The sequence below is a fragment of the Oryzias melastigma genome, linkage group LG9, assembly GCF_002922805.2.
Source record: "Oryzias melastigma strain HK-1 linkage group LG9, ASM292280v2, whole genome shotgun sequence".
NCBI classification, from domain to species: Eukaryota; Metazoa; Chordata; class Actinopteri; order Beloniformes; family Adrianichthyidae; genus Oryzias; species Oryzias melastigma.
The window spans coordinates 19,824,908-19,839,617 of record NC_050520.1 but is presented as its reverse complement, the minus strand read 5'-3'; the positions used below and the strand labels follow the sequence as shown (position 1 = coordinate 19,839,617).

Sequence of the window (14,710 nt, the reverse complement as noted above, 5' to 3'; positions counted from 1 at the left end):
TGAACAGGTGAGGGTCTACTCCTTGGGCCTTATCCTGTTTTCCACAAAAAAGAAATAAGAAAAAAGAAATGGCAATGCATACTTTATATAAGTAGAAAAACAGTGGAAAAAATCCCTGTTGAAGATTTAAAATGCAGGAATATGTGTATTTTACCAAACTGAAAGAGGCTGACTAGTCCAAATATCTAAAAGATAATTTTTTGTTTGTTTTGGGTTTGATTTAGCTTCTTAGTTTTTTTTCTTTGGACATCTATTTGACAAAAAAAGACATCTACAACTTGGTTATGTAAAAATATACTTTTGAAAAATCCATTTAGGGTGAAAGTGTCTGTAAACTTAACCAAGCAGTGCTTTAGGGTTGAGAAGCTTTGAGCTTTCAACTCTTAACATGGCAACATGGTAATGTTTTTATCGTGTTTGCATTTAAATATGATGATAAAATAAACTTTTGGTTTTCACATGTATCATTTTTATCTGACACAAAACTCTGAATTCAATGAGTCTTTTGCAGTCATTCAGAGATTGTAGAGATTGTCATTAAACACGGTCTTTATGTACTCCACACAAATAAATATGGGGTTCTCACCGAGCCATCCTGAGCTTGAGTCGGGCACACACATGTCTGTCTCCGCGCTGGGTAGCACAAATCCCACCACAAACACCTCGACGCCGTCTGACATCAGTGCCAGCCCGAGAACCAGGAACAGCTGCCACTGGAACCTCCCGTGCCCACACTCCTGGATGATCAGCTCGTACTGCTGGGCCAGCTCCTCCTCATCTGCCTGTCGCTCCTGCTCCAGATCACTACGATCCCTCGTGGCGTCTGACACCGGTTGCCCCAGCGCCACCTGGCTCTTCTTCTGCTTTGAGTCCCCTGCTGACGGAATACCCTGGTATTCACCCTCATAGATCTCATCCTCGTCATCGTGACCCTCGGTGGCGTCACTAGAACCCCCTTCATTTTCGTTGTAGCTTTGCCCATCTTGCGCCTGTGAACCCCGGTAGAAATCCTCATCTTCATCTTCGTCGTCCTGGAAGCGTTTGTAGTTTTGATGAGATGAGTACTCGTCTGTGGCGCGGTCCACCACTTTGTTGACTTTCTTTGTGGCGTGTCGCTTGGCCTCCTTGACCATGCCTTTGGCTCCTTTAACCAGGGAAGTCCTGTGGTTGTAAGTGTCCTCCATTCTTGTTCTCAAGGCAGCTTTTTAGAGTGAAGTTAGTTGGTAGGGGATGAATTAAAAAATCTGGAGCTGATAGGAGGCCTTTGATATGATAAGAAACTTTGTTCTGGAGTCACCACACCGGATCACTCATAGCAGCTGCAGCAGTTGAATTCCTAACAGAATGGTAAAAAAAAATAGAGAAAACAGAGAAAAAAATTAGAAATATCAGTTTTTGTCATACTTCAAAACTTCTTTCATAAATGTACAATAACTGCTGGAACAAGAGCCTCATTTTTACTCTGCGGAGTGTACATAAGTATTAGTAGTCTACAGTGGAGTGACCTTCCTAGTATTTTTTTGTGTATAAACCAGGTAATAACTAATCAAATTAAATTAATCTTGCAGCTAGTGAGTTTGTAAACCATATACATCTTTTTTTTATTTAAAGAGATGGGTGGCTTATTAACCACATCGTGTAGGCCTGTCTTAGTACTTTTAAATACCCACAGTCCTTCATTCTTTGATGGGGTGTTACAAACTCTAATGAGTCCCTCTATGCGCAGAGCGCAACCACTTTTCTTAATAAATTACATTTCTCTCAGGCCTTTTACATGTAGCCCCATCACTCAGTGTTACAATAAACATTGTTATGCACAATCAATCCCATTTCTTCTTGTCAAGTCTGTGTCATAACCCAGATTCATTCAACTTATAACATTTTCTAAAAATCAATAGTATTAATATTAATACTAATATTGATTACTTAAGAGGTTAAATTAATTAACTCTCTTTTTTTTTCTCTCGGGGCTACACTCTCCCCCTTCTAAAAAATTTGATGTCCCCATCAAACAGTAACGTTCAGCTAACCCGAAACTCAGTTTAGGATGTGAAAAAAACAAAATCTGCTCATTCATCATCAGTTTGGCAGAGAACAGGAATAGTGCTCTATAAAAACGTTCTGAACATTTTCTTGCAAACAAGACTTAATTTAATTGGGAGAAATGACGAGACTGGAATAAACCTGAACCTGCTGAATGCAGAGCATGAAAAGGACAAGTAGAGTGATCACAAAAACCCAAGCTTGTCTCTGATCTTACTGGTTTTGCATGATAAAGTGTATTTACCATTTAAAAAGGGATCTCAGACACCTGCAAAGAAGCTTTAGCAAATCCATACCCAGTCAAACATAAAATGTGTGCACGCAATTACATCGAAACTTGTTTATCCCCAATTTAATCTCTGTTTTGCCCTTTAATTCCCTGCAGAAACAACACATGGATTGTATTTTTAATGCATTCCAAATGTAAAACGCTCTATCATGTTTTTCTGGTGACAGCATTGTTGTTTCAATCATCATTATTCTTAATTAATCACATTTTTTAAGAGTTCTGTCACTAAAATCTTTTGCCAATTTAAGAAGATCAGAAGGAAGGAAACATGATAGAAAAACACATTTTTACCTTTTTTTGTCAAGTAAAATGTAACTATGAAATTTCGCCCAATTGAATCCCACTTTTCAGAACAGACATCTCATACAACATGCCACTACAAAAAAGGAGTACATTATGTTTTATTCTTTATAGTAATAGCCAAAAGAAGGTGACGTTTTCATGCATCAAAGACAAGAGACCATGAAGTAGGAAGAACTCATGCAGAGTAAAACTACACATGGAGTAAATTGATGTCTCACAACCGCTATGTGCTTTCCTTATTTCTTTAAAACCAATTGTCTACGTTATAAAAAGTGTATTTTGTTGTGAGACATTTCTGATAAAGACAGAACACACAATTCGACTGGAGATGGTCAGTGCTGTCCAGCATGTGCAGTCCCCGTACATCTAAGAGTTGCTTTCCTCAGCCTCTAATGAACACTGAAGTCCTGTCGGGAGGGCACAAATCACAGGGCCGGCCCCAGCCCCCATAATGCAATTTTCCTAGGGAAAATGACACTGCTGATTCAAGGTGAATCCACTAATTTCCTTTGGCTCATTGCGTAACTTTTAGGGTTGTATGAGCATTTCTTTATAGCAAAAGTTTCACTTTAAATGCCTTCACTGATTTAAAGTTCTTGTATTTAAAAGCAATTTACATAAATGTGACTAAAATTTGTGCACTGATATCCTATCTAGTAACTTAGCAACATCAGCTTTTGTGAATCCAAATGTACCGTAGTAGCATGACTTCTTTAGAGTATTTATCTTTAGGGCAAAATATTTTGGTTTTTCTTTTTTGCCAAATAAAAAAATATGTTTCTTATAATAAGCATCCCTGACAGGAACCCTCTGCACCCAAACACTATTTCCACAACTCCAAACATTTCTAATTCATCTAATTATGACTCAGGCCAAAATTAACACAGTGTAAATGCTGTATTTTTTATTAAATCTTTTTTTATATATTCTAATATTTTTATCATAAATCTAATTTCTTCTTTACAGGACAATTAAAGCTTGATTCTCATAATCTGAAATGATTAAGTCATGTTAACAGCTTATCTTAAAACAGGCATGTGCACGCTGGTAAAAAGTGCTGTGCTGCCTGTGGAGCCTGCCTGTCAGAGAATCAATGGAGTGTATGGCGAGGAACGCTGTCAGCTCTCAGGTGACCCAACCCCACCTGACCTGAGCTGATGAGAACCCGACATCACAGACAGCCAGAGCAACTGGAGCAATCACAATAAAATTCACTAACCCCGCACTGCAAAACAAACCAGTCTAGTTTAAAGTTTTCCAGCGTTTTTTTTTTCTCTTTTACTTTAATTTTTTACAAACACCATTCAAATGTATTACATTTAAATGTTCTTTTTTGCAATAATTTAGTTCTCTACATTTATAATTATGCATTCATTGACATTGAACAACTCTTCAGAATAATAAAGACCAAAACATTTTTAGTTAAGTTAGTTTTACACACTTTGTATCCACTGATGAACTAACACAGTGGTAATAAAGAGCAGACAGAGGAAAATCTCTTCACTTTTGTCCCAGAAGTCCTTTCTCCAATCAGCAGGAAACGAGTGAGCACAGTCATGTTAGCTTGACCTAATGTAAATCTTAAGGTAATGGTCTCTGTCTTCCTTAATGAATAAAATGTACGCTTGGGCTTTGAAAGTACAATTATTTTTAAATGATTGGTAAAAAAAAAAAAAGAAAGAAAATCAATTGGGATTTGAGAATTTTTCCAAAAACAGGAGTTAAATTAAAAAAAACTATAAGAGTGTTGTTTGCAATTTGTACATAATCCAAACATACAAAATGGGACGTTTTGAGTTATGGATTTGCAGCAATCATAGTTTTGCAACTTGGACCAAAATGAATGTCATTAATACATTTTATGTTGATTTCAAATACATTTTAAATGAAATGCATCTTGATCGGATTTGACTTGATGCCCTTTCAAAGACACATGTGAGTATTGAGGCATGATGGTTCCCTTATATGCATAAGAAAAAAAAGCAGGTCCATTCCCTAAGTGGGCAGAGCGGAATGTAATCCCATCAAAACGGAGAACCTGTGACCTCATCTGGAAGGCAGCCTAGGACGTCTTACATTAGGAGATTTCATCAAACGCTGAGGCTGCTACTGACTGAAGGAGGAGGGAGGAGGATGGTGGTGTAAGACAAATAAAAATGTAAAATCATTTAAGATAAAAATAGTTAAATGAGGACGCTGGATTGTGTCATCTTGCAAATTAAAAATATAATTTGCACAAAAAATAATATTCGTGATTTTATTTCCAAATATCTACAAATGTATTTTTGTGTTTTAAGTGAAATCCTGGATTACGTCATATGATGTGACAGGGTTAAATGTATCATTTACCATCCATAGTAGCACAAAATTTACATCCACATGCAGCCATGATCCTCTGTAAAGTTTTGCTAAGATAAGGAAGTTCATGCCCAAAAAATTTAGTTTACTGATTCTTATTCATGTACAGTTACACAAAATGCACAATAAGACTTTTGAAATAACACTATTAAGGTTTTATTAACATTATTGACACATTTATGTGTGACTGCTTGACTGAAAAAAAAGATTTTTTTACATTACAAGAAGTTTTTTATGTTGGGGGCAGAAAAACGTCAATTTAACCTGACGATGAGTGGGAACTTAAACAAACATTTGCTTAAAAATGTCACTATTGCTGTTTGGAATAAAAAAAATATTTGAGATATTAGAAAAGATGAAAGATGGAAGAAAATGTTGCAACTTCACAGCTTTACCTTAAGTTTTCCTTGAGTGCTTGAGCCCAGCTGCATTACCACAGCAGCCTTTGGACAGCAAACAAAGCACTTTGCTACAGATTTCCAGTTCACCGGCTGTGCGCCTGTCAATCGCTCACTGCCTCTTGAGGTGCAATTCGTGGATGAGTCAGTTGCCTGCTCCCGCTTCCTGTCCTCTTTTTGGCTCCAGCGCGGAGTGCTTTAACCGCCCTAGGGCAGGTGGCTGGATTTCACCAGAGCATGAGCGCTCCATAACCAACAAAACTCATACCAAGGATGGGAATTCCAGGAAATTATTCTTTTATGATTTAATTAAAAAGTGACCTGCATGTCAGAACTTTAAGCTTTAAGTAAATTGTCAAGTTTTTCCTGTTGCTTAAACATAAATAACATGCAAAGTGCTTTAATTATGTGTAGCTTCATTAAAAAGGGCAACTATTTACTTTTAATTCCCTGAAACTTAGAAGTACTTTTAGAAATAAGGGTTTTTAACTCATAAAATACAAGTCTATAAATAGAAAGTAATTACTTACCATCATTTGTAGCACTGGGAGCTGAAAGCGGCTGAAACTTAGCCATGGCACCACAGAACGCTTTCTTTTGCGCAAAAATAGACAATTTATGATGTAGATCAACACCAGAGGCAACTGGCCGCGCACGACTCTCCTTTTCTTCTTTTTCGTCTTCCCTTTTTTCTTTTTCTTGTTTCTCGACGCCGTCCTCTCCGGTTGCAGCTCTTTAAGAGACAAGAGGGTGCGCGGAGGAGACGGCTGCGCGCGCGCGCGCCAGAGAGGGGCAGTGGAATCGATAATTGTATTTCACCGAGTGATGCGGGTAGATCCGTCCGATGGAACAATCTCGTTAGAGGTGACTGACGTGGAGCATTGACGGCTGAATGCTGAACAGAGGAGACGGGGCTCGTTTAAGCAGCCAGGAAAAGTCATGGATTCCCGTCTGTTTGCGTTCAAAAAACACTTTTTTTTGTGGTTACTATTAATAGAGATGTGTAAAAACCACAACATTTGTTAAATGTTTGGCCAAAATTAAAAATTTTTGGAGAGATTAAGCAAGCATTTTCATTTTTTTAAACTTTATTTTCTCTAAAAGTTTTATTTGAACCCATGAATTGTACATGTTTTGTGAAATCCACGCTCAGCAGTGAAACCTTGTCTCTGTCCATGGTGCTGACTGACCAACTTTCTCCATGCTGAATGTACCAGAACCGGGTGTAGCCACTGTCCTTGGACAACTCAGCATTCAGAATAATACCATGTCAAAATGATTTTTTTAAAAAGGCGTGAAAATGTATGTGTAACGCAATTCATATTTAAGAAAATGTGTATTTTTTATTGCAATTAATGTAAATTAAGAGTACTATTTTCAATAAAAGGAGAGAAAATCCTGCAGTATGAACGTGAAGTACATTGATTTGTGTATGTTAATCTTGTAGTTCCTTCTGGGTAAAGTGCAATAAACGTACTTAAGATACTCCTTCATTCAAAGTTGATTTTGCTGAGCTAACGGTAGCCTTCACGCTCTTGTGGAATCATTGATTCCCGGAGAAATGCTACCACTAGTACTTCTTTTTTCCAGATTTCCTAATGACTGACCTGGTCTGGGATGCTTTATTTTACAACATGTGGCTCTGGTGCCAAATGAGGCTTTTTAACCCTTCCATTGCTGCTTTTTGATTAGTAAAAATGTGTTTAACTTTAAAAAATAAAAACATTTTCACATTACAAAGACAAGCCCAGCTTTATTTAATGCATACACAAACAGTTACAGCACACTGTGTCTCATTCAATAAGGCCTCTCATAGGGTACTCATAATTCTCCAATAATCCATCTTGCGTTGTTTACCAGTCGTACTAAAACATTTTGACAGATTTTGGGTTGCTGGGTGACAAAGGAAATCATTCAGAGATCAGTAAGTACAGCCTGAGTTTGAACACAAGGCAAGCTGAATTATGAGGTGGATTTTCCATTGGTGAAAAATTAAAGGATTTTAAGAGTGTTACGAGCGTTTTAAGTGCGTTGTGGTCCAAAATATACAATAAAGGTCATTTGGTTCTGATTTGCAAATTTCTGGTTGAGATGCAACAACAAATTGTGTATTTTTTTTTCACTCCTGATTTTACACTACATACTACTATATATATTTATTCTATATGGTACAAGGTGTCTTATTTTGAAAAGGAAGTGATGTGAACCTCTTTCAAAAGTTGTAAACTATTTCACATTTATATAAAAAAGTATTTTTTCTCTGTAAGTTATGATTTATTTATGCCAAAAGAACAATAGCTCTATTGTATACATCATAATACTAGTGATAGCATAAATACAATATAATCAGTGTCTTATTTTTCTAAAGGGTGAAGCAAGACTTAGTGGCTCCTATTGAGTTGTAGTCAGTAAGTAATTGACTTGAATGGCTCTTAAGTGCTGAAGGTTGCAGATTGTTGGTTTAAAGTCTGAATGGGGTTCCCTCTCTATGGATAAAAAGTGTATATCTTTACCCAAACCCATTTAAAACATGATAAATGATTGTCATTTTTTTTCTCTAAAAAGGTCTGTGAGCATGTGTGGTTCTTTCTCCAAATGCATTCACAGAATGGACTGGAGACCTCTCCAGTGATTTAAAGGAAAAGGAAAAAGTGGATATATAAAATGACTAAGAGAGCTTTGAGAAAAAAAAGAGCAGGGTAACAACAGCGATCCTGAAAGTGATCCATGATTTTATTGCAGCCTCAGACGCCAGCCCTTTTTATCGATCCATTTTAACGCTTTAACACAGTACATCTATCACTGCAAAAAACAAAAACACATCAGAGGAGGACCGTCTGAGCAAACTGTGAGACGGTTTGAGCGCCACACGCCAGACAGAACAAACAGGGGCTCTAATCAACAGCGTGCACTTCAAAGCAACATGCAAAGCAGAGACAGCTGGAACAAAAAACAGCAAATCTAGTAAAGCAGGGAGTGCAGACCCTTTCCATCTGAAAAAAAGCCAATTTCCATGTAGCCCAATTCTTCTGTTTTAAAATAAAGAGCATTGCAGAAATGATGGCATCACCTTACCAGCTTCTTTCTGTATTAGCTTGGAAATTACAAGCTAATCAGCATTAGCTTCCCAGATACCTAGAATAAAATTAATGCAGTGGCCCCTTAAGAGCAGATAAACAAGAAAAAACCTCCACTGGATGACCAAATAACACCCAAACCATGATCTCCAGCTGTACGTGGAGGTCTAAACATGATGCAAATTATACAATGAGTAGACTCAAAGATCCCTCTCTAAAAACGCAATTTAGATTTTGATTAATTTGCAAAATGATGTTTCATTTTCTGTGTTTGAGTAATATCATATTGCTTATTTTTACATTAATAAGTTGCACAATTCTGCACCCTTCATTTAAAAAATTCCACATCTTTTGTGGTAGCTTTTTCTTTTTCTGCAAAGGTCTAACTTTTTAATTACAGAATTTCTACATAGATGCCAAAACTGTTTCATTTGACATTTTAAAAACCCTCTGCTGTAAATAAAGCACCTGGCACTCACGTCGAATGATAATAAAACTAAAAGGAGCACAGAGAGAACAATACTTTTTGACAATGGTTTCACAAAGCTTACACAACCCTTTTACAGTAATTGCATAACCAACTACCTCTGAAGAGATAAGTAGACTCTTTAGATGGAGTGTGAGACAGTTACTGCCTGTGTGCCGGCCCCTAGATCCTTATCGTCAGATCCGAATGCCTTAGAAATCCACAAGTGCTTCTTGGAGAAAGTGAAGCAGAAGAAGAAAGGAGAGGACTGACTGATGCAAACACAGCGACATTTAGCCTCACAAGTATTCACATCATTAAAGCTTGCCTACAGCACAACAAAGGGAGACGGGCTGCACTGACCGCTGCAGAAAATCACTAAGCCCTGTTGTGAATTATACCTGCTTCATCTCATACCATAGCAACATTTTCAGAGAAGCTAAAATCAATTTCCTCTTTCTAAAAGACCATACATCAAGAAGATGCAGCAAATGTGTCAGCCTGGCCTTTCATTTTTTCAGTTTAAGCGGAGAGGATGCTCACAAAACCATATTCACCACAAGGGGCACTGGGTAGCAAATGCAGACACTGTGTTCAAAGACCTACAAAAGCATGGTGCACACACAGACCAAAAAAAAAAAAGCCTCAATCTCTTTTTTCTATTTTTGAATGGCAGGATTTACTGAAGTAGTGACCTGAGGTGGGGGACTCTCTCTGCTTTTGATGCTGGTTGCCTCTATTGGGAAGCAAAGCCACCTAAGGCCACAAGACTCCATTTACTCCTGCTGAAGAAATGTGGAGCACTTAAAGTAATGTACAGAAAAGCAGAGCAACTCATGAACAAAAGCAGAACACTGCAAGTGCTGGGATTTTTTTTCCTCTTGTCTTTTTCAACAAAGCATGCACAACAATTCTTGTTCTTGGGCTTCCATGACTGCAATCCTTATCCTGATAAGGTAAATCAGGGAAACATAAATCCATAAATGTAGTGATGTATGTGTTTTCTCTTGAGCAAGTCCTGACTGATCTCTTTGGCTCATGCTCACCTGGTGCCCATAAGTCCTGCACTGACTCCCATCCCACTGCAGCATCAACTAAGTTTTAGTGTGAGACTGACACTACACAAAGTTGCTCATAAACTTAGCACAGAGAGGCCACAAAGTTTCTAAATTTTGGTTTGTGGAACTAAAAAAATGTTTTTTTTCTTTCTTTCAATGCCAAAACTTTCTCTTCTGATCATATTTCTGCTTATGTTAATGTTCATAAGAAACAGTTTTTATTCTTTCTAGGCATGTGTTCCTATTCCAACCAACTTATCTACAAGTTAATCTGTGACTCCTTTCTCTTCTCTGATCCAGATTCTGCCGATTCCTTTACTTCTCTGAAACATGCTGTCTACAGCAGGGGTGGGGAAACTTTTTGACTTGTGGGCCACAAAAGGTTGGAAAATTTGACAGTAGGGCCGGACTAGGAGCAGATGCGTGGCGTGTTTTGGTAATCTACCTCAAAAGAGAAAGAAATAACACTGAATCTGGATGATAACATGCTTTAATTTGGATTGAAAATATACATTTTAAAACAGAACATATGGGGAAAAATGAAAAAAATGTTCATGCAGTGTTGGAAAAATGACTCTCTGACTAAGAAAGCAAACAACAAATCTTCCACCACCACAAGTGCAGAATAACTTTCTGCACTTAGACAACAGTAAGATTTATTTAAAGTGTGCCATCTATGAGGAGACACCAGAATCACAGGGAAAATAAAACATTATTAAGGATTATCAATTTAATTTATTCCAGTTTTAATAGATTTAATGAGACACATATGTCCTCCAGGCCGTAGTTTACCCACACTTGGTTCTAGAGAGCCCTGTTCTACAAACCTTTCATTCATTAATCTAGGCTCTGAACAGGGAGTGCAGGTTACTAAATGAAATCAGGATTAGATTTTATTTTCTGTTTTGATGGTTCTGCCATCAGTGATTCAGACAATGAAAGTGTTTGCTAATGTTCTGTTACCCTCTCTACCTACATCCATTCTTGGCATAAGCTGTAGAATGGGTGGTCCTCACTGAAGTCACCAAATTAACCGATTAGATCACTAACTCCTGTTATGCCTTTGGAGTTGTTGGTGGTTTTGGTGCTCCACTTAAACATGGAAAGTTGCTTACATTCCATGAGAAACCATTTAACATCACACATAAGTTGATACCAGTCTTTTAGATGCCGTTTTGCTTCACAACAACATTGTTTTCATAAATATGTAGCTCACATCAATTCCTGCTCTGTCAAAGTAATGTCAGAGCAGGTCAAGCTGGCAACCAACGTTGCTGCATGCAAATCTTGTGCAAAGTGACAGTTCATATGTTATGTCTTTCTGAATTATCAGAAATAATAAATATTCAAAAAGGATTTGCATATTTGATTTGGCAAGATTTTACGTCAGATGCCCCTCCTGACACAACCCTTTGTATTTATCTGGGCTTGGGACCGGCACAATGAGACCCTGGCTACATTTAAAAATATTAAAAATATTCAAAAATATTCTGTAAAACTTAAAAGTCAAAAACATAATTAGTGGTTAATCATGTTGGTTGGATAATAAATCACACTGCATCAGGTATACCGCCTCAGTTATAACTAAACAAAGGAGAAGAACCTGTTTCCATGGACGGCAAGGGAAATTTCAAAATAAAACAGGCGACTCAGCACTTTCACATCCCTTGGCTCCATGGCAACTGCTCAGGAAGAATTATGTATTTTGATGATAGACTGAACTCCCCAACAAAGCTCATATATGGTATGCATTATTTGAACAGCAAACTCTAAATATAACCCAACACACATTCACCAATGAGCTTTATTTAAAAAGAAAAAAAAGATGTAAACATTGGATCAGCTTTTTTGTCACTTAAATGTTCTTAAAGTTTTATATTTTTAATATTGCAATATTCATTTGATTTTTAATTTCCACTGTAATATGGAATAATTTAGAACTCTATAGTGCAAAAACCAAATGAAAATGTTCTGCCCTTTTTTATTTCACTAATTTAACTCCAATGCATTCCTCAATTGATACTTTTAGAGGTGATAAGTGGATTTTCTGAGCAGTTAGCTACACATGAACATGTGTTATTCTCCAGGATAAAATAAAAAGATCCAGACAAATGTGGTTTTGGCTCCAGTGAACCAGCCTCCATCTTTCTTAAGCATCTCTCACTGGCCTAAGCTTCCACCAGGCTGCAAAGATGCACTGCAAATTCCATATGTACAAAATAAAAATACTGTTTGGTTACATGTGTTCTTTCAGCTAATACTATTTTAACAGTGTGTCAATGGTGAACACTGTTACTGACAGTCTTGAGAAATCTGAGCTCAATCACATTGGATGTAAAACAAAAACGGAGTGACATTGACAGCAGGATGTGATGGATTGATGTGACCCAAGGGGAAAGACCTACTACATCAACTGTAATGAAAGCTAATCTGAAAACAGCAGGTAGCAATGACTGTGACTCTAGCAGGAGTTCTGGTATGGCGTGTTTTGTGAGAAGTCATTATTGTCTCATATGTGGGAAACATGGTTTGATAGCATTAGGATTGATGATGGCACATTAGTTGTTGTCTTCAGGAGTTATGGCAGTCTCAAAGAAAGTCTGACTGAAAATCAATCACAGGCATGTACCATCTGACACCAACTTTATACTGTTCTTACAGGCATGATGCCACATGTGAACCTGAAAATCAAAAGAACCAACACAAGTATCTGTATAAGACTGTCGATATAGGTTCTGGATGTAAAAAAAACCTAAGATGAGCAGAAACTTTGCAACTTTTTCAACTTTTCACTGTCTAACGGTTTAACATCCTGCAAACCGTACTTAATACTAAGGCTGAATTAAAATACCAGGGGGAACAAAGTCAATGCCCAAAGATTATTGTTCTTGAACAAACTGAATAGGATGTGAGAGAGAAAATGTGAGAGGAATCCAATTTCACCTTATATACTTGGGTACTAAAGAAAAACTGAGAGAAAGGTTGATGTTACATGACCAAAAAAGCACTGTAGAAACATTTGAGATACAAATGCTCGCCTCAGGTGAGAAATTTTAAGATTAATTTGATCATTCTTTAATGTATTTTCAACAAAACATTTTGTTTGTGAGTCCAAAACAAATGAATTTTATTGCTAAATGAATGTCAGACTTCAACCTTTGCAGCTGGTCTTTTTTTAATGCAGCTATTTTCTCAGAAGATTCATGTGCATTAATGCTCTGTTTTAATTAGAATAACTCAGAAGGCACGCTAGAGGGTCAGTGTTCCTATGGCCAAATAAACAGCAAAAAATAAATAGGTGATTATGTTGAAACCAGACAGAAAAAAAGAGTTGTGTGCATAATTTTGTCAAATGGGGCTCACACTAAGAAATGAGGATTCTGGAGAAGTTACTGCTCCCTGTCATCTAACAGGAAACCTCAATTTTCCACAGTGCAGACAGGATTATCCCCTGTGCTTTACAGTTCTGATTTAACTTTGGAAACTGCAGCAACTGTCATGACTGAATGGCAAACATTTATTGGAGTCATTTCCTGGTAATCATATTTCCAATGAGAAACTATAATTTTAGCATATCTAACCTTCTGTAAACGTTTATTTATTCATTTTATTTTATTTTATTGTATATTTTTAATATAAAACATTGTTTAGCCAGCTTTTAACTGCTCTGTTTCTGTAATCGGCAAGCCGATCTCATGACAGTGCTGATGGGACCTCCTTGGACAAGGAAGAACTCCGTCCAGGTGGTGAGGCTCAAGTCCAACTCTTCACCTCGTAGCTCTGCCTTGTCTGAGAAGGACCATATGTCTTTTCTCTCCAGAGTCTGTCAGAGTGCTGCCAAGCTGCTGGGACTATTGTCCCACAAATAATGGTAGTAGTGATACATGCTAACTCTTTGGCAAGATGTGGGGTTCTATTCTAATGAGCTGGAGCCACGTCTACCACATCACTGTTCTAATTGTTTTAAAAAGTGCATGTATTTCTAAAAGTATGAGTTTTTATTACAAAGACAATAAAATGAAAATGGGCAAATAGAAAGCATGAATCATCTTTTTGTATCCACTCTAAAAGCAAAATCAATCACAAAAAATGACTCTTTGGACTCGCTGTGACGGAACAGTTGCTCATTTTCTTATTTCAGTATCTCAATAAATTTATATAAAAATGTTGTGGTGTGCAAATGAAATATACTGCACTGGGAGGCAATATCATAATAATCAATATAATACCAATCTCTTTGGTGCTGTAACTTTTTCTTCTATTGTCTATTCTCTGTGACATTATCAATCACAAATTAGTCACACACAACACCATGTTGCATATAGAGTGACGCTCCTCCTGTTCTCTTACAGATTTGTACTTCTTTTGTAATTTGTATTTTTTTTTTAAGAATCAAGCTTGTTTTTTGTTCCTGTCTTGAAGTTGCTCATAGTTACTGGATTTTTAAATTTTACAATTAATATTAAAGTTTTGAAAAAACATTGCTTTAAATCAAGCAAGCTGCAAGACTGGTCATGGGGCTTTGAGTTTGAACCTACAGGTGTAAATGTTTTGTTTGAAAACCATGGTTTAGATTAAAAAAGTGATGATTACCGGATGAACATAAAGGTTTTACAGGGTTAATAAAGAGAAAAATAAATATGTTTTGTGGATTTAATGGCCCTAAAAAGTAAAATGTCCTTATTTTATTTTTTTATATGTTTTTTTTATTTTTATTT

General features: G+C 36.9%; 2 protein-coding genes across 4 annotated transcripts in view; one reads left to right on the top strand and one right to left on the bottom strand.

Annotated features, from left to right (window-relative positions):
- Positions 1-6,473, bottom strand: part of sv2ca (synaptic vesicle glycoprotein 2Ca) — a 29,697-nt gene extending 23,224 nt beyond the window's left edge. Inside the window, exons 1-2 of one of the 3 annotated variants that reach the window (XM_024275459.2) lie at positions 5,922-6,473; positions 587-1,336 (exon numbers count right to left, since the gene is read on the bottom strand). In XM_024275459.2, the coding sequence (XP_024131227.1) occupies positions 587-1,184 (598 nt within the window). In that variant the 5' untranslated portion in view covers positions 1,185-1,336; positions 5,922-6,473. Of the gene's footprint in view, positions 1-586; positions 1,337-5,921 lie in introns of those variants that run through there. The other 2 variants (XM_024275460.2, XM_024275461.1) reach the window with 2 other exon arrangements.
- Positions 1-14,710, top strand: part of poc5 (POC5 centriolar protein homolog (Chlamydomonas)) — a 26,287-nt gene that overhangs the window by 3,506 nt on the left and 8,071 nt on the right. The gene's annotated exons all lie outside the window — the stretch shown is intronic.